The 20,034-nt window shown below is 40.6% G+C and overlaps 1 protein-coding gene across 1 annotated transcript in view; it reads right to left on the bottom strand.

Moving 5' to 3' along the window:
- Window positions 1–20,034, bottom strand: part of ARHGAP24 (Rho GTPase activating protein 24) — a 184,497-nt gene that overhangs the window by 137,596 nt on the left and 26,867 nt on the right. Inside the window, exon 2 of the mRNA XM_084204109.1 lies at window positions 17,131–17,330. Coding sequence (XP_084060235.1) covers window positions 17,131–17,310 — 180 coding nt within the window. The 5' untranslated portion in view covers window positions 17,311–17,330. The remainder of the gene's footprint in view (window positions 1–17,130; window positions 17,331–20,034) is intronic.

Genomic DNA, 20,034 nt, shown 5'->3' with positions numbered 1-20,034 from the left:
TTTACTGCCCTACAGCTGATGGTACAGGGCCCTTACTCATTTATTTCAAGACAGGGCAGTTAATGTTTCTTTCAAGAAATCAGAAATAATAAGTTTACAGTAAGTTTTCTTTTCAGTTAACCCCAGACAAAAAGCCTAAGGTTCCCTCCTGCAGGTAAGTGAAGTACACAATGGAGACCAAAGAAACAATCATCAGACAGGAGTGTTCTAATGAAGAACTACAAATCTTCAAATGCCAATTCAGATTCCTGCCAGCTGTGCTTACATATATCCAACTTACTGCTAATTTAGAGAGAATACAGAGAGCATCTTACTCATCTTAAAACGGTTACAGCTCTCCTCACAGCTGGCTGGCACAGAACTGCCACCACCAGCAGCCACCCTCTCATGCTGTGGAAGAGGGTATTACTATCCCAAAGCACTAACTTACCCCACTCGTTTTCCCCAGCTCTGGAACATTCCCCAGCCCACTAAGAACACACTGAAGATGTGACATAAAGATGTCAACAAAGCCCATCCAAGCTCTTAACATTCAGATCCACATACTCCTAAAGCAAGTTAATAAAGGCCATTTCCACCATGGTGATATCCTGGATAGTAAGAGCCAGGCTGCAATGAATAATCACCATTTTCACTGAGTCTTTATGTGACACAGTGCCCCTATTCTCTGAGTCAAAGGGAGCTCAACCCTTTTTGTCCCTTACAAAACACACTCCTTGGGTTTGAAGCTAACTGTAGTGTCCCCAAGTTCTTTCATTTGAATAAAAAAATCTTCATTGCTTTGCTTATTTTCACAGGGCTCATTAGGTTACTTAAGCAAGCAAGAGCTGAATGCATGAAACTTCTCATTCCTTCTTCTGAAGGAATGTTTCCTCTACTTTCCACAAAAAGGCAGGTCTCGAGTGACAACAACAAAAAATGTAATTCCCAGAACTCACTACAAAGTACTGCTAAACCAAAAAAAAAAAAAAATCCAGAGCTATTTGTCTGTCTTGCTGAAGACAGCCTAGCATTTGCAATTTCTCCTGAAATGACATCCCAACCTAGGTTAAAAACCAGTGTCTCAGCTTTTATAACACCAGTGACTTAAGTGACCTATTTTTTTCTATTTATGCATCTGACAGTTTTGAAGAGCTCTTACCTTATTTAAGTTTTAGCATGCCCCTGGACAGAGTCCACAGCTTTTTCTTAAACAAAAATAACTGTGACACATAGTGCAGGAATGCGTACATCCTACAGTGCACATAATCTACAAATGAAACTAAATGAGTGATCATCAATTCCATTTAATTCTTTTTCTAATATTCTACAAGCCCCTCACAAACATCTGTGTATTTTCAAAATATTAAATGCAATTGAATTTTCTTTCCAAATTGTATTTAAAATATTATCTCTACTTGCTTTTAGTAATTTTGCAGCATTTTTAAGCTAAAAAGTGTTTATTAAATTATCCAGACACTAAAACTAGCTGTGGATAATTGAAAATACCTGAAAACCACAAGCCTAAGCTTTTCCTTTTGGGATACCAAATTTCTCCCCAGAAAAGACTGCACAAGTCTTCATATATTTTGCAAGTCAGAAAATAGGTAAAACTTTTTGAAACTACAGTTCAGAAACTCTGCTGTTCATTCAAATACCTGCCATGTTTTGGTAGGGCAAATGGTCATTTAAGGATGAACATTTGTCCAGATCTACACCCTTAGGCTCCTTGCCCTTCTCTCTCACATGACACTTTTGTTCTTTATGAACATTCCCAATACACTCCAAACCCCAAACCCAAAAGCTTTTTTTGGCACTTTGTCCTTCCACTCCACTTAACACAAGGGTAGGAAGAATATGAAAGGACAGTGTTACCTGGAGTAATTATATGGTAAAACACAATTGTATCCTGAGCACACTTTGCATCACTTTGCAAGATTCAAAATGGGACTTGACACCAGGGCTACATGACAAAGGCATTTTAGTTTTTGCCACTCAGGACAAATACAGGCATGAAAAGAGGACCACTCCCCTCACACTCACCTGAAGCACAACTTCTTACAGTGGTTATTCCTCCAGCCCCTTTGCTGGTATGCAGGAAAAGCTGTAGTGATCTATTTTGACATTCACCCCCCACTCTTACTTGTGTCTCTTAGTTTTTCCCTTTGCTTTTATGCATACAAGGCCAAAACCCAAAGCCTGCTTCTTACCTACCTGCTTCCTAAAGCTTCTAAATTACTTCTAGTCTTTTTACATATAAAATGGCTTGTCCCAAAAATTTGTGTTTTCTTAGAAAGGCTTCCCACAAAAACACTGGATTCATTCTGAAAGTACACAAATGTGGATCTTCAAAGCATCATACAGGATGATTTTCACTTCAGATAGGAAATCAAAAGACACATCTCCAACACCCTTCCATTAAATCACTATTTTCAGCATTTTCTTTTCAGACAGTCCTTAACATGAGAGATATTCTTTCAAGCACAGCTTCTTTCCTCCTCCCCAGCTCAACTTCACCCCAAAACCCATCCAGACTCACAGGCAGTCTGAGCTCAGCAACCCTCCCTGAAAACTTTTCCGCTCTCCTCCATGCAGTGCCCTGAAGAAGGCAGGGCAGTAACAGAATTGCCCACAACACTGCTGCTCTTTGAGAGAAATGCAGCCATTTATGTCAGCTTTCCAAAATTTCAGACAGACAATTGTACCCTTAGATATTCTCTTCCTGTGATGATTCAGACAGAGTGAACCCTACATTTCTGCAACATCACTTTTTGGGTGTCCAGTCAGAGGCTGTCTCACAGTACTTACTTTTGCAGCCATCCCTTTCTCTCCTCTCCCAACCCTGACCATGGTATCTCCCAAAGCAGATCATCAGAGTTTCCCTCTCTGGAGGGACCTCCTACTACCTCGCTCCTGCTGTGCACACAGTGGTTGGATTACTAACTGTGTAAGCAGTTAATAGAGAAATCTATCATTGAACCTTCCTGCTGACTACAAAGGCATTAGCAAACTCCACAAAGCACAGCAATTCTTTTCTGGATAGTATCCATTATTCACAGTCACCCTACATAAAAAGCCTTTATGTTCTTCCTGAATGTTTGCAGCGTGTTGGGGACCTGCTGGATGCAGCCCACTGCATAATTGACAGCAGGGCTGCCTTTAGCTGGTTTCATTCTGCAGCAGCCTCATGTACCATTGCCGGCAATGCCACCAATTTGAGAGAAGCATGGGTATTATTCTGAAAACTCATTTTACTGTCTGCTTTAACATTATTTTTCTACTGTCAAATGTTCATTTAGAAGTGCCTACACATCAAGATTTAGAGACCACCCTGCAAAAAAAGCCTTTTTCTCCCTGTGTCTTCCACAGAGGATACGTTCATGGGCTCTACTGTGAGCTGCTGAAGGTTTTAAAAACAGAGCCCAAGTCTTTTGTGGGAAAACAGTACAAGCCAAATGCTGAATCTAAATGCTATTTGCAGATGCACACAGTGCTCACAAGGTGAGCCAAGCAGAATAATGCAAGCAAACAATTATCCTCTGAAGAAAACACAGAATGTGAAGAATTGTGGTTAACAAATTAATGCAAGTCCTGCCAACATTTTAGATCTGGAAATTCAGCTCTTTCTCCCCACACCTGCTGTGAAGCCCTGGTGCAGTTCTCCAGCCTCTCATTCAACATGCTCTTCCCTTGAGCTCTGGTTACATTCCTCAAGCCTACACAAGCACAGCTGAATTTTCTCCCACAGCCCCCTCTGAGCACTTCACCCTCTCTCCCAAGGTCAAATGCTATATTCATGTCCAAGCTCCCACAGCACCACATTCAAGCCCCCGATCTGAAGGAGACTGCACAGCTTTACATGCATGTAATTAACCTCTCTCTGAAATTATTCCTGCTTGCACCCCCTCAACCCTGCCAGTTCAGGTTTGTAAGCTACAAACAACAACTCTGGGGATACAGTAGCTCACAATGAGCAACTATATCCCCAAAGCACTTTATTGCTGCAATCACAGTACTGGACAGCATCTCCTCTGTCTCTGCACCAGGACTCCATTACCAGCAGCAAAGAGATGGCACAACAGGGTGATGGAAATCCATCATCCATGCCTTGTAAGAGGTCTCAGTCCTGATACATGGATGTTGCCAGAGGAAGCAAAGGGTGACCAATAGTTAAGGGCCCTTCACTCCCACCTGGCTCCTATTTCCCCAGCTCTGCTCCTCTCCCAAAGCACAGTGCAGTGGGACAGAGAAGGAGAGGAGCAGCAGCACACTGTGGATGTTTGAAGTGGAAAAAAAAGTAATAGAAGTTGAAACAAAACTAAAGAATGGACACTATCTAGCAGACTACATATCACTCAAGTACACTTCAGCAGTAGTACATTCTTTTGGCAATCTGAGAGCTTCAAAAGCAATGATACAAGTTCACCTGTGGTGAACTCAAGATTTTCAAAGTAAAAGAAGAGGATCTGGAAAGCATCTTGCATTTCAGAGTCCTGTAGCATACTGGAGACAAACAACTGCTGATCCCTGCACTGAATCCAAGTCATACTGCTGCCACCACAGAGAACATCACACAGCTGCAACCATGCTCCACTTCTGAGAGCTGCACTATATGTCTCAGACTTAAGCATATTCATGAAGATATTTGAGAAATATTAAATATTTGAGAGAAATTATAATTTTTTTTGTAAATACAGCAAACATGAATCACTCAATTAATGAAACCCTTTTAACTTCTGAAACACAGGCGATTTCAAACAGCAATACTGGTACTGCTGGTTTTATAACTCAGTTATATCCAGAGGCAGCAAACTGAGCAGGAAGGACCCCAGCAAGGAAGAGGACACAGACACATCTGTAGTACAGACTCCATACACAACACTGCTTCAAGTCAAACAACAACCACTCACATATACAGCTATTCTGGATATTTTCAGCAGGACATAACCATAAAAAGTCTCAATGCTGTCATCTTTTGGGAGACCAAGAAAAGCACCAACAACTTAACCTAGCAGACCTTCAGTTTAATTAAACACTTCATTAGAAAAACTATGTACTTATTTATGATTCATATTTAAAAAGTCCAAGAATACAGCTGTGTTGTGAATGCAAGCCAAGAATGGGAATCTTGGTTTTGTGTTTTCCTCATGTCAGCTTAACAGCTTAATTAGCTCTACTCACAATGTTAAATACTCTCAGAATGAGAATTAAGTCAGCCTTTTGTAACATTCAGAGCAGTGGATGAGGTTTTTTCACTCAGTTAATTGGATACTTCTTTCCAGTGTAGCAAAAGGACACCAAAATAATCACTGTGCTTACTAAACCAACTGTTATACTAAAGAGGTTAAAACAAATGCCATCAGACACACTTGTTTGTTTTTAGAATTGGTTGTAGTCTGTTTCTTGCAATCACAAACAGGCCTTGTGAGAAAAAAATAAGGGTCATAATGCACTGGTCCTAAAATCATGATTTCACACTTGAATAAAATCCGTGTTTTCACAGTCCAAACTCACAAGTGCCTCGGGAAATATAAACCTCCATCTTGAAGAGAAGTGAGAAGGGCTGGGCCTTATCTTTCCAGTGAAAATTGCTCCACAGCCACCAGTGAGAGCACTGACAACTGCTAGACTTAGGCTTTTTATTGGAACAAGTGCTTTAATAGAAATTGAAAACAATTTTAAAGAAAAAACCTCCCCCATTTCCTCTCTAGCATATCTTCAGCATAAAGTACATGAATCCTTGTCTCCAATTGGCTCAGAACAGTTTGATAACTCATAAAATGCTTTACCTTCACCTTGGTATGAACTAGAGAGTAGAAAATTACGTTATGCTATTCTTCTTACTGTCACATTATAAATGCCAAAGATTTATTTTCTTCTGTACCCTCCATCCTCAGCTTAGGCTAACCTATTAAAAAAGAAGGCAACTGGCCAGAAAGCTAAAAGTCAAAAAACTTCAGTACATCAAAAAACCTGACACATAGGATCTGTGTGTTTTATTTTTCAGTTATGACTTGCACTTCTTCTTCCTAGATAGCATTGGTTATATAAATGACATTATATAAATACTGAGAGAAAATGAAGAAACACACCTGGAATAACAATCAAACCTGTGAAGCAAAAGGAAAAAGATCTTCTGTTGATCCGAAGGTAGTTAAATACAACATGCATTTTACAGCCTAGGCTGTGAATGAAATCTAACACCAGGCTTCTTCCAGACTAACCCATGAACTCTCATGCCAACAACATCCCGTCAGGAGCCCACCATCACACAAATCTTGCTAAGCCTCACCCCCATGGAGAGCTTGTCACTCTTTTTCACCAGGAAAGATGCTTTTTCATGAGGAAAGATGCTTGGTGGCAGGAGAGTTTGGATACTGCATGGAATTTAATACAACTTCACTAAAGGAAATCAAGAGACTGATCTGGCATTCTTGAGGTGTATGAAGAAGGTTACAGCACAGCAAACTTCACACTGCTCACATCTCCTTTCCTTTCCCAGCACCACTGTGTGCCTCATCCAAGCTCTTCCCATGGCCAAGCTTGCTGCTTTTAAACATTTATGTAAGGAATTGTGAAAACAGATTGATCTCAGTCTGCCTTTTTTCTTTATCTTTTTCAGAGATGTGCTAACAGCACCTGCACCAAACACCAATCATGCTAGCATATCTCATGGGGTGTTTTCTCAAAAAATCCCTCTAGGCAATTGTTTTCCCCGCTGAAAGGGATTATTTCTGTAATGTGCAAAAGTTGGTTTATGTAGTACAACACCTGCCTCACCCACATGAAACTAGATCATTACAGGGGATTTGAGAGTATGCAGATGAAGAGGTAATACTGCAGTCAACAAAAGATATCAAGAAAAGCAGTGAAGCTCACTCTAAGATACTCTTAGTGATTCTGCAGTGGAAATTAAAGGTTTTATAATGAAGTGTACTGAGCAACAACTTCATTTGCAGAAAAGATGTCAGGAGAAACACACTACATGTATTATTTGCTAAATACATGATTAGCTTGAAAAAGCTCAACAGTTTCAGTAATGGCTGATACACAGTGGGATAAGTATCATTTCCAAATCCAGGGAGGACTGGGAAATCTGGCATCTGATCACTAGGAAGTTTATGGCAAATAGTAACTTTAATAAGAATGACAGGCTGAAGTTTTTAATAATATCCTTTTTCCACACATATACTAAACCTCTTCTTCAGATGTGGAGCATTATTTATTGCTCTTTAAGTGAGGAAAACGAAAAGAAGGAAGTGGGAAAAAACAGCAAGTGTCTCTCATTTTGACTGGTCTCCAAAACATGGAAATAATTCTCTACTTCTTTCAAGAAGTTTCTTCTGACATCCCCACTGTACTCTGGCAAATACACACATAGTGGCTTACTAAAGCATCAGCTCATATACTTAAAAATACAGTCTTGTGTCTGTTTTCTATCACCTGCATGACCAGATCATTACAGTAATGCTCAGCTCATGTCAACCAGCTTCCAAAACATGTCTGTGTCCGTCAAACTCCTCAACTGCTTGTGGTTATTATTCAAGAGTAAAAGAGTGGAAACGCTGCAATTACTCATTCAAAGCAGGAGCACTTTGTGGGTAGCTGCAGAGACTTTTAATGGATTTCATTCTGCAGTCCAAGCAGTAAAAGAGAAAAGTTCTTGTTAGCTCAACTTCTGTGCTGCAAGCCTGCTGGAAAGGATGTCCCTCCAGCATTAGAAGTTCATTTAGCTGCTTCTGTTACTATTCAACCCCTGGACTCCCTTCTGAGGCTGCCAACACAAATACCACCTGTGAAGGCCATTCTCATAAACTTGTTCCATGCAAAGGGATTTGAAATGTCTGGCTCAGCTTGTCAGGGAACACGTGGCAGCCCAAAAGCTCTAGCAACCAACACATAAAGGAAGGTTTTTCTTGCCCATGTTAGATAGCACATCTTCATCATGTTGCCATGTTCAAATCTGTATAGGATTCATGTCATTTTCCATGTAAGAGCATTTGTGCAGTCCAGCTGAATCAAGATGAAATCAGAGGACTTGTATGAATGCGGCTAAAAATTATTGCTATAATAACTTCTCAATGCAGCAACAAGGTTAAGTAAATCCCTTAGCAATATGCAAGGAAACAAGCAAACACACCTAGGATTTCTTTATTTTGGGACATTAAGTGTGGCTTACACAAGGTGACAGAACCAGTGTAACTTTTCACTCCTCAAACTTCTCTTAATAGCATATACTAAACTAAAAACTATCAACAGCAGCTTTAGGTTATGAGTTGATCAAATGTTACTGAATTTCAACTGTCAGGCTCCAGAACAAAACATCCTCATCCATTCATTACTCCACATGTTTGCCCTTAAATAAGAGAGACTTACCACATAGCCTTTGCTGCCCAAATTAATGGAGTATGAAAAAAGATCAAGTTTTACAGTGGTTAAGGTTCCACATATGCTCTAAAGAAAAAGTTTACTAAAAGATGATTTTTAAGTTTACTAAAAGATGATTTTCATGGAATTTCATCCTACGGCCTCACACAGGCTGCGTAGCAGTATTCGCATTAGTTGCTTTACTGCTTCCATTAAACAAGAAAATCTAAAGAGAAACATCAAGAGCAGACCACTGCTGTCCCACTGAATACGACACAAGGCATTGCACACTGCACTGGAGTTCAAAAACCACTGACATGATTAAGAATTTAGCTCAGACAAGAAGGTGGTAGTAACAAGACAATCAATAACAACCATCCAAAATAACATCAGGTACATTTTTTAACCAGCCTGACACCATCCTTACTCCTCTTCACACAACTTCATTAATCTGTTAAATATACATTCATCAGCATTCACCAGAAATGCACTTTTCATTTGGCAGCCAACAGAGAAAAGAAAAAGACAGTATCTCCCCTTGCTTCCCTGTCCCAAACCCTGGCACAAGTCAGAAACAGAGAAGAAAGAAGGGAGGGGGAAATGGCGTGAGCATAAAGGGAAATACAGAGCTCAAGACAGCGACAGACTTGGCAGCCCCACCACAATGGAAAAGCAGCTCTGTACCATGTAGCAGCTTCTTACATTTGTAAGTCCTACCCATCCATGAAATGCAAGGAAGCACACCAAGGGCTGAACTTCAGCACTAGCAAGCTTTTACAAACAAGTCAGTTCCCTGGTCCCAGGAAGAGAGAGGTGGGGGCAGCCTCTGAACATTTGGACTAGGCAGATGCATTGGCAGCCAAGACCTGAAATTAAGCTGTTGGCCAGTTTACATCTTATTAGAGTGCCTCTCTTTTCCAATCTAACAGCAGGTGTTGGCTGAGTCTAATGACACACACAGTTTACACAGCACATGGCAGTGTACTCGGGAGCTTCAGCTCTGAATGCACACACATGGGTCAATGGCGCTGGCACTTTCAGTCAGTGCCACGAGGCATTCCTGCTTTGTTCTATTATAAAAATATTTACTGGAACTAATTTCCCACTTGGGATTGATTAAAGACACAGAAGTCTGGGAGCATGTATTTATTTTTCCCAAACAGCTCTGAAAGAGGACGTGGGGCAGTACTGACTGCCACACAAACAGGCAGACTGACATGGGATCACATTTTCTTTACCATCCTGCATTTTGAGTTTGGTTATAACAACAAAAATTCCCCATGGAATGCACAAGTTGAAACACCATAGAAGGTTCACATTTCCCACCTACAAAGCTGTCTTATTTCAGTAAATTTTGAAATTCAGTCACTGGACCTGTTTTCTGAGGTCCAAAATGAGACAGACACGTTCTCAGCTTGGCATAGCCTGGCATCGCATCCAGGCCCAGGGTTGTGGGGAGGGGGTGTCAAAACATGTTAAAAAGGCTGACTGTGGAAAAACAAACTTTTAGTTTTAGTTTAAACTGAAGATCTACTCAGGCAGTCAGCATGATAGGGGTATGGGGAACAGGAAGGCAACCCTTTAATCTGTTATTTTCCAAGTTTTCAAATGGGATGGAGACACTGAACCATGTTAGGGAGCAATGATCATATAAGGCAGACCTTTATGAATGTTACAGGTGCTGGGAGGGGAGAGGAGAGGGACACACACATTTCACTAGCCAGTGTATTCAGAGCCGAAGGAAGACCAGGGGAAGTGGGAGCCAGAGCTAGATCTCAAGAAAGGGAACAGCAACAATGCAAGAAGGACAAAGACGGCACCTGAGAGCTGTTTTGAAAACTCAGTCAAGTTCAGGGAGCATAAAAGACTTCAAGCCCTTGGGAATGAAGCATGCACAGATTTCAACAAATTTTAAACAAATTGGTATAACAGCAGGACACAGCAGCTTGCAGATGTTGCCAGTACGGTCACAGCAATGACACAACTGCTACATGCATATCTGACTAAAAGAGACACTGAATTCCCCTTGCATAGCACTCAAACCTAAAAACCATCTTCACAGGGGAACTGCATTTTCAACTGCATAAGATGGGGCAAAACATGGAGCGAGAACTTCTGATTTTGGCACAGACTCCTTGCACAGTGTTTAATAACACTCCTGTAATTAACATGGCAGTTAATTCTTTGGGAAAAACCTTTCTAATTCCTGTGAAAATCTGTAAGGCTCCTACTGGGCCAAGTCCAAAGACTTTTTAAAGGAACAGAATAAAGAACAACCACTGAAAATCCAAGTTAGCACTTTTGATCTGAAAGAAGTAGAAAAGGGGATCAAAGTTGGAATTTTGTCATCTTCAAGTTGAGTACCTCAGTGATGGATCTTGTTGCTATTTGTCTTGGGCTGAGAACAGTAATTCAGTCCTGTGAATTTGAGAAACCCTTCCCCAGCAAGAGAATAATGGCACTAGAAGTACCCTGGTATCAAATAAACTCAGTCTTATCACACTAATCTCTCATGTACAAAATTCCCAAGGGTATCTACTGACCAAAGGGTATTACACCTTTATAAGAACTTATATAAGCCATTGAAGAAAAAAAAATGTGTCTCTAGGATTAAGTTGCTGAAACCTGCAGCAGTAAATTACTTAAAAACTTATAAAGGTATTAGAAATAGCAGAACTTTCTACTACACATAAAAGCTAAGACTTATCCTTTGATAACCCTCCCTGTATTTCAGAGATTCCACTGCTTTAGTCTCAGAAGCCTGTTTAAATTAATATCATTTAGGAGCCAGTCATGAACACTCAATAAAAGAGCCCAGAGTAGCGTTGAACCTTTCCCTTCACCTTCCACTCAACTGCATTCACATGAGCCATTTAAGGTGTGCTTTTTGATGGATTTTTTCATGGAGGCTTTTTGTTTGTTTTTTTAAGTTCCAAATTCAACACTACACAATAACAGAAAGTCTTCCTGTTAAATAGTTCAATATCTGGCAAACAAATACTGATGTCAAGAAAATTCTATTTAATTTCATCCAGCATATTAAATTTCTAGTGAAATTCCTGAGCAACATCTCTCTATCAAACCCCACCCTCACCCCCCTTGTGACACCTGCATAATTTCATTTGATTAAATTCTCCCTTTAAAGTTTACAATAGGTTTGCACAGGCAGGGGTTCACCCTGCAGCGCATGTCCATCCCAAAACTACTTCTGCTTTTCTAGATTAGCGTTTTGACTAGAAATGGAAACATTGAAATATCATTATCAGTGGCTTGGACATTCCTTGCTGTTTTCACATCAAGTTCCTGAATTGGCTTTGTGGATTTTCAAGCAAAGCCCATGAAGCCAAACGTGAACTCGGTGCTTCACATCCTTCCCTCAGCAAGACTGAGGGGGATGCTCTTAAAAATTAAAGCAAAATCTACTGAGAAGTTGTTTCACTTGCTGTGATGCTCGTCAGTATTTACACAAAAGCTGGTTCTTGCTGCTTCCCAGAGACAAGGACCAGAGTGCATACTCTGTTCTCCCTTGACTGAAAATGCTCTAGGCAGCAAGGAGAGATCACAGTTCCTGTGATGCAGCTCTCAAATGCATGTACAACTGGGTTTTTGCCCTCGACACAGAAATGTTTTCCACTCCCTTCTAACTTATTAAAAACCATGATGATCAATCTTTAATCACATTCAATACTAATACTGAAGGATTTTCCGACAGGCTAAGATACAAAATAGGTATTTATCACAGTAATTTCTATTTACATTCATTAGAAGCTTGATTTTAATTTAAAAATGCAACTGCAGTTTATCAAGTTTTCTATTAATGCTGTTAAATGGATTTATCGGTCGATGAAATTTTTACACAAATTGCATTAAATGGGAAGCAATGAATCTGGCAGAGACACAAAATAACAAAGAGGGGCTTCTACAAGTATGTTAACCAAAAAAGGGAATGCCAAAGAAGGTGTAGCCACCCCAATAAACAACACTGGTACACTGTTAACAACAGATGAGAACACTGAGGTACTCAACTTCTTGGCCTCAGTCTTCAGGGGGAACCTCTCTTTCCCACACCTCTGCAGTGGAGGGACAGCAGGATAGGGATTGGAGGAGCAAAGTCCCTCCCACTGTAAGTAAAGATCAGGTTCATGGCCACCAAGGAACCTGAATGTACAGGTGTCTGTGGGACCTGATGGGAGGCATCCCAGAGTGCTGAGGGAATTGGCTGATGTAGTTGCCAAGACACTCTCCATGATGCTTTAAAATCCATGGCAGTCAGGTGAAGTCCCAGATGACAGGAAAAAGGGAAGCTTTGTACCCACCTTCAAACAGGGCAGAAAGTAGGATCCTGGGAACTACTGACCTGTCAGCCTCACCTCTGTGCCTGGCAATATCATGGAACAGATCCTCCTAGAAACTGTCTAAGGCACATGGAGGATGGGGAAAGTGATTTGAGACACCCAGCATGGTTCCACCAAGGGCAAGTCCTGCCTGACCAGCCCTGTGGCCTTCTGTGATGGAGTGACTCCATCAGTGGGCAAGGGAGGGCTACAGATGTCATTTATTTGGGCTTATGTAAAGTCTTCAGCATGGTTCCCCACAACATCCTTCTCTCTAAATTGGAGCTAAATGGATTTGATGGTGGGACTGTTAGGTGGATAAGGACTTGGCTGGATTCAGAGGGTGCTGGTCAAGGGCTGAGTCCCAATGGACATCAGTGACAAGAGGTTGAAACTGTGAATCTTTAAGGTTCCTTCCAACCCAGGTCATTCTATGATTCATTTTACAATTTTTTCAGAAAGTAATACTTCAAAATATATTCTTTTTGTTTGTCAGAGAACATCTTTCCCTTACAGACAAAACTGTGACCTGTACTTAAGACTGCAGTTGCCACTAACTCACTTTCAGTCAACAACCAATTCAAATGTCACATTTAAGATTGACACTTTTCCACTTCAGTCCCCTGTCCCATCCCAGGGCCTGTCTAAGATGCTGTGAGCCACTGAATACCTTCCAGCATTACCTAAGCTGAACAGTTAAGAGCTTATAAAGATCTTGAGGATCTTGCATGGCAAACTGTTCAAGCTGGAGCATAAACTTATAAACTAGGATATAAACTGAAACAGCAGATCCTTGTCAGCTTTCAGAAATATACCAAAAGTGTTTCCTGAAGGCTAATTCATAGCTTTTCAAGATGCCTGTGCTGTACACACCTCAAATTCAAGTCCACAAACCAAGCTGAGTCTCAACAACATTAAAGAGGTGCCTGAAACTCAAATGCTTTTTAGACTGGATGAGCCTGTCCATTTACAACCTAATACCAATGACCTTCCATCAGTACAAGGTACCAAGCCTTGCTCCCCTTCCTCAGTAACACTGGGAGAGTGAGACAGCAGAACTGCAAAAAGGAGACAATGCTCCAAATCTCCCTTCTCCGGCCCACAGACCCCCAGAAAAAGCATAATGTCTCATGGGCCAGCACTGACTTCCTCCTCCCAGCTTCAGTCAAGACCTGCCAACCCTGACACAGCTGGAGAGGTTAACCATAGGAGAGAAGAAAGGAGAAATGAATTTTCATGGGCTGCATTTAAACAAAAGCTGTACTGTGGAAAAGGGAATGCTACATTCTGATTTCTTTCAGCTGCCCACATTTCAAGCTTGAAGAGCTGACCTTCAGATCCTGCATAATACTAGCTTTCTAAAGCACAAAACAGTAAAAAGAACTAAGAAAGCAAAATCCAGTATCACTTCCAAGCAGTAGAGATAACAAAGATTTATCAGAAATCAGATTTTATTCCTTCACATGGCTTGTTCACTTATTTGTTAGATTTTTTTTCCCTCCTGTGGAATTAACTAGATTATTGCTATCCAAACACACATCTTCAGTAAACAGAAATGCCATCTTTGCCAGATCCTCAGAGATATTTCAGGGATATCAGAGCAAACGACAGATGCTAATTTATTGATAAAACATTACAAGGGAAAGATCCATGTGTTTGATGATAATAAAGAATCAATGACAATTCACTGACCTTGACTGTAACAGCTGTGCACTGCTTTTTCTTCTGTTGTTCTTCACTAGCTCTGGGTGCCTGTAGGCACAGGTTGGCAGAGGCAATTCCCCACACTCACACTGATAGTTAATGACTTTTAAATTTAACAGCCTTGACGCCAAGGAGATGTACACACACTGACTAAAGCATATGTGGTACCCATCTCTTTTACTAGCAGGAAATGAGCCTGCTCCAGGAATTCCAAAGCATTTACGGATAGTTTAGACACAAATTTTTCCTCCTTCTCTTTATTTCCATTATACACAGTCATAAACTTGGAGAATAGTCTGACAGATCATAATATTTTTCTAAAATTTGGTTCCATTCACATCTCCCTCACTTTCAAAAACACAAACATCATGCCATAATACCTGTTATAGACTGAACAGAAGCCAAGCTCAAATGTTAAGCAGATTGGTGCTCCGGACACCTGCTGAATTTGCACCAGATACTGGATTCTGCTTTTCTCTAATTCACATTAACATGGATATAAGCTATGAACATAAGCTCACTGGCTTGTCTTGTTCTTTCCTACTATAGTTCTTCCACCTTCTATAAATATATACATATATACAGATATACACACAATTATATTTATTATATCTATACATGCAATTAGAATATTCCTCAGTACAAGTAATCACTGCTCTCTGCCTTTTTCCAAACACAACCAACCAGCAAGCAAAATAAAAACTACAATATGATTTGAAAAAAAGCCTCATTAATTTTCTTTCATTATATTATTGTCTAAAAAAATCACTGTACATTTGTAAATCATACAGACTGTACAATCCAGTAGTAAACAAAGAGGTATTTATCCTAAATACAGATCCAATATAACAAAATATGCTTGCCATTTCCTAATATCCCTATGCACTGAAAATTCATGTTATCAGCAGAGTTCTTTGCTTTAGCTCTCCACAGGAAGAACAACAGGGCTCCCAGAAGGTCATAGTGATTTTCTTGTCACAGTCAATGCAGCAAACCCTTCAATGTAATGGGAAAAAAATAGTTCTGTATATGGCATTGAACCTGGGACATATTTCAGGCACTGACACTTGTGCAGTTTGTTTCGGAAACATTTCAAAAGCTACACCAAGGTGAGCTATTGAGGAATCCTAACCTGGACAGGCACATTAATTTTCCAAACCCATCAGCATACTTTAAGTTACACTTCTCTCAGCACTTTTCCCACCCTACTTTATATTTCTTGACGAACTTCCTTGGGACAGAAGTGGAAAATTCAAATAAGCTTTTAGTTATTTCACAAGCTGCTACCTAACCTATCACAAGTATCAGATCAGAATCACCACTCTATTTGAAAAAAGGAAAGCAGCAAAGTCAACAGGATAGTTCTGAAGCCATCCCAGAGGTCAGTAGGAGATGGACAAGAAGATAATTCGGGCTCTGGGTTGCAGAAGGTTCCATGAAACCCAGCATTATGCCACCTCTTAAAAAGCCATGAAGTCTTTGCTTGCAAACATCCTAGCAGATATCAAGTACTAGGAAGCAGAGTTATATCCTGGAAACCCAGGATCTGGCCCACAAACATTTTAATTTGACGGCTGCTTTTTACACTCTTGATTAAAAATATATATAGTGGAAGATATGCTGCATTTCCCAGAAATTATTAACTATTTCATATTCAAAGTAGTCATATCATATAATTTGTGTAAATACACAGTGTGTTACTTGACTAACCTATACTATCTGAGAAAATTTTATGGGAAAACAGCTACCAAGATGTGAAATACGTATTTAGAAATTAACTCACGCTTTGGAAACCATTTCCTCGAGACTAATACTTTTCTTAACATGTGCACCATAATGCAAGCTGTAAAGCTAAGTGTCATGCCTGTTCCATACAGAAAGCTGCATTAGATGGGTTTTACATCCCCGAGACCTCCCTGTGAAATTCTATACAAAAGGTATACCATCAGAAATTCAGTAGCCATAAAAAATATGGGTGTGATGATCATATTTTAGAACCTGCATAGAAGTAACTCACAGATGTCAAAGCTTTTTTTGAAAGTCACAAACATCTGGAAAATCGTTGATACATGAGACTATCATACCCCTGTAGGTGCTAGTAGGAGATTCCTTACTATCAAAGAGGCTGACCCAAGAGGCAGCACTATTTAACTCTACTCCTCTGGCATTGTGGGGCAAGGCAGCTCTGAAGCATGCTGATAAAAAAGCTAAATAAATAGGAAAAGAGATGAGGGGTAAGGAGCAGTAAATCACTACAACAGAAGCAGCCAGGCACACACCAGTCTGGTTCCATATTACAGATGGCAATGTATTCAGGCTAGGGTCTTATGTGGGAAGACACAAAGGAGAGATACTCTGCATAGTAAGCAGGAAAAAAAAAAACTTTGGGGGAAAAAAAAAAAAACACCAAAAAAAACCCAGGATCTTCTCAAATACAGCTTATTCATTGGCCTCAGTCAAATCCATCTGACTGATGAATTTTGCTACTTGAACTTCCTGTATACTCCTCTCCTTTTAAAATGCAGAAATGAGAAAACCTGACTTGGGAAAGGAAGTTTTAGAAATTAGTCTGATGGGGAAACCACATTAACTGCCAGGGCCTGACTCAGTGTAACCAAAATCCCAAATCCAACACTGAGCCAGTGACAGAGATGGAGAAGTTTGGTGCTTTACACTCCAGACAATTCTGCTTGCATTAACTTACTTTTCTCCCTGACCTCCCATCCTATCTCCTCCCTTCACTTACCAAGGGCTTGGTTTCATCTTCATCTTTGAAATAGTAGAGCTGGTCCCCCCTGAGGACAAACCAGCGCGTGTGCCAGGTCTTGACGAAGCCCCCCTGCTTCCGCAGCCACCCACACTTGATGGCAACCTGCTGCCCTGGGCTCAGGGCAGGAGTCTCTGAAGAGCCATTGTGTTCTTCCATACTGGCAATGGGCAACTCTCCTGTTGGGCAGACAAGAGGAAAAGGTAAAATTATTAGATTATTATCCAGGCAGTAACTCACTCCTTTCAACACAGCTGGAAAAGAAACATGCCTCGGCTACAGAAGCGTGTTAGAAAAGCATTTGCTATCTGCCTGCTTGTTCTCATATCAGCAGCCCATCAGCTCAGAGAACTACTACTCACCTATACAATAATGAACTGCTAAAAAGTGGGCAAAAGTATGTGCAACTGCTGTGCAAGACATTTTGACCAGCACTGAAGAAGACATCAGCTGTTTCTTGAGGTGAGTTCTGCTGGGTTACAAGGAATGAACTTACTGTACTTCCTCTGACTAAGGAAAGCAGCTGACTACTGGAGGTAGTCATTTAAAATTCCTTGGAAAGCTTGGGGCTTTCAGGTAATATTAAAAAAGCCTCTCCTTCACCAAACCTTAATTTTACCCCACCAGACAAGCAGGATTTTTTTTTTCTTAGTTTTTACTCCTTTTACTGAAGTCCATTTAAAGGAATGGGGACAGTAAATGCAAGCATAGTTGCACATCACTTCATACAGGCAGCCCCTGACTGAAGTAAGTGTGTGCCCAGACACTTGTTATAGACATCTGGCAAATCATGAAGAATTTTGGCCCATCTTAAGGCACAAGAACTGTGTCAAAACTAAAGCTGAATTGTGAAACTAAACTTGACAAAGTGCAGCATTTTGGCCTTATTAAAACTATACCTTTTTACCATTTCTGGACAGTCATGACTCTTCCTGATGGATTTTGTACATATAATCACGTAGTGCTTCACCTTCATAGTCAAAAAGGTATTTCTGATCCCCTATTAAGTCTAGAGCACAAACACACAATTTTGAGTTGCAAGTTCTGATATTTCCAGATAAAATACAAATCAAACTGAAACCTACATGTGCCAAGGAGTTTATATGTAAGCAGCATAAAATGTGACTATGACCACAAACACAGAAGTGTACAAAATCAATCACAAAATTTCACTCTAAGTGTTTGAAGAACATGCTTCTCTTCTTTCCAGACTACCACTGGCAATCTCTTGCCTCATCAGGAGCTTGCACAGCTGTTAGGGCCCAGAAAAGTTGGCTTCTTAGGTAGCTTTTTGTTTCCAAATATCAGGTTGGGAAAAGAATGAAATATTCTTGACATTGCAGGCAGCAGACATCTCTGACTAAGAACATCTAGACTGAAGCTTCATGTTGTCACTTTAGCAAAGTGGGTTAGTGAGTCCAAGCCTGGCACTCCTGCTTGGGGTCCCCTACACAGCAACAAGACCTTCACTGAACATCATGAATGGGCATCAGCACTGCCACTGCAAATGGATATACTCAGTTTCTAAGGCAGACTAGAAACACAGATAATACACTCATTTGACAGATGAGGCCATCCCTGTGACAATTAATACATAGTGTTACATCACCATAAAATTAATCACAATAACAGAACGAATCAATACATTCCAATCAGAAGTGGTTTTCAGCCCTTTTTTCCTTCGTCTCCTTCTTCCTACTGCTTACACAACCCCTTTGGAACAAGGGGTTGTGTAAGCAGTTGTGTCCAGCTGCCACCTCTGTTGTGTGTTTACAGCTTTTTCTCTTTTAATACCCACACACAGTCTGTTTTCACATCCCTGCTCTGGGCTGGATCCTGGAGTCTGCTTGCCATGATTACAGTTCCTCAGTGCCCTGAGCCACTGAGGTTAACAGGCCTCAACACGAGCACAGAGGTTTCAGCAAAGTACAAATTGCAGGATCAAAACTTAAATCACTTGGCATTCTTCTCAGAGAAAGGAAATCTTTCTCCTGTCTCTTTAGGGTTCACCTAGAGTCACCCAGAACACTTGTACTGTGAGATTTAGTTGAGCCAAGTGGCACCACAAAACATATAAATGTGTCTGGCTCTCTGCAGAGCAGATAAAGATTTTTTTGTGTGTGTGTCTGTGGTTACAGTTGTGAGAACAAAATCAAACCAGCTGACAAGTCCTCAGACCACACTGCCCTCTCTCCAAAAGGAAATGCACCCAACTCATAACTGACATTTTCTGAATACAGGCAGCAATCTCTTGGATGCTGTTGCTTGGACCAACGTAGATGCCAAGAAGCAGCCCACCAATTCACACCCTTAGAAAGTGAATACTAGCAAATATTTGATGGAAAGCATTATAAACAGCAGGTGAATTACTGCAGCTGAAAAAAGGAACAAAATCATTACCCATAGGCTACTCTGTCCTCCTTGGTGCACAACTGCTAAGCTGATCAGCTCATCTCCGCTGCCTGGGCAAGCCTCAAGGCAGGGACAAAGGAGTTTAAATACAGTACCTATGTGTATCACTGCAGGGCTAAAGACATTAGGTCCCTATTACACCTGGACCATAAACAAGAATCTAAATACCAAAGTGAAAATCAATTAGCTGTTCGGATGAAAGATAACTTTTTATTTTCTTTTATGTAGTCACATGCCAGTGGTGCTGATATCAGTGTACCAAGTAAGCATATGAATTTTTATCTAGCCAAGGCAGATGTTAACACATCTCCATCTCTTTGTCTGGTAAATTTTCTATCTATTTCTGCAATATTAAAAGAGGTGTAGGAGAGACAACAGGTCTACTGCTCCCAAGTTCTCACAGGACAGTGTAAGATCTCCTTTAAAGCAGTAGTATGTACTTAGACATGCTCTGTAAATAATAATTAAAAA

Source organism: Fringilla coelebs, assembly GCF_963513975.1.
Source record: "Fringilla coelebs genome assembly, chromosome: 4".
In the NCBI taxonomy this organism is placed as follows: domain Eukaryota; kingdom Metazoa; phylum Chordata; class Aves; order Passeriformes; family Fringillidae; genus Fringilla; species Fringilla coelebs.
The sequence above is the reverse complement of the archived record's forward strand: the minus strand, read 5'-3'. Positions and strand labels throughout refer to the sequence as shown.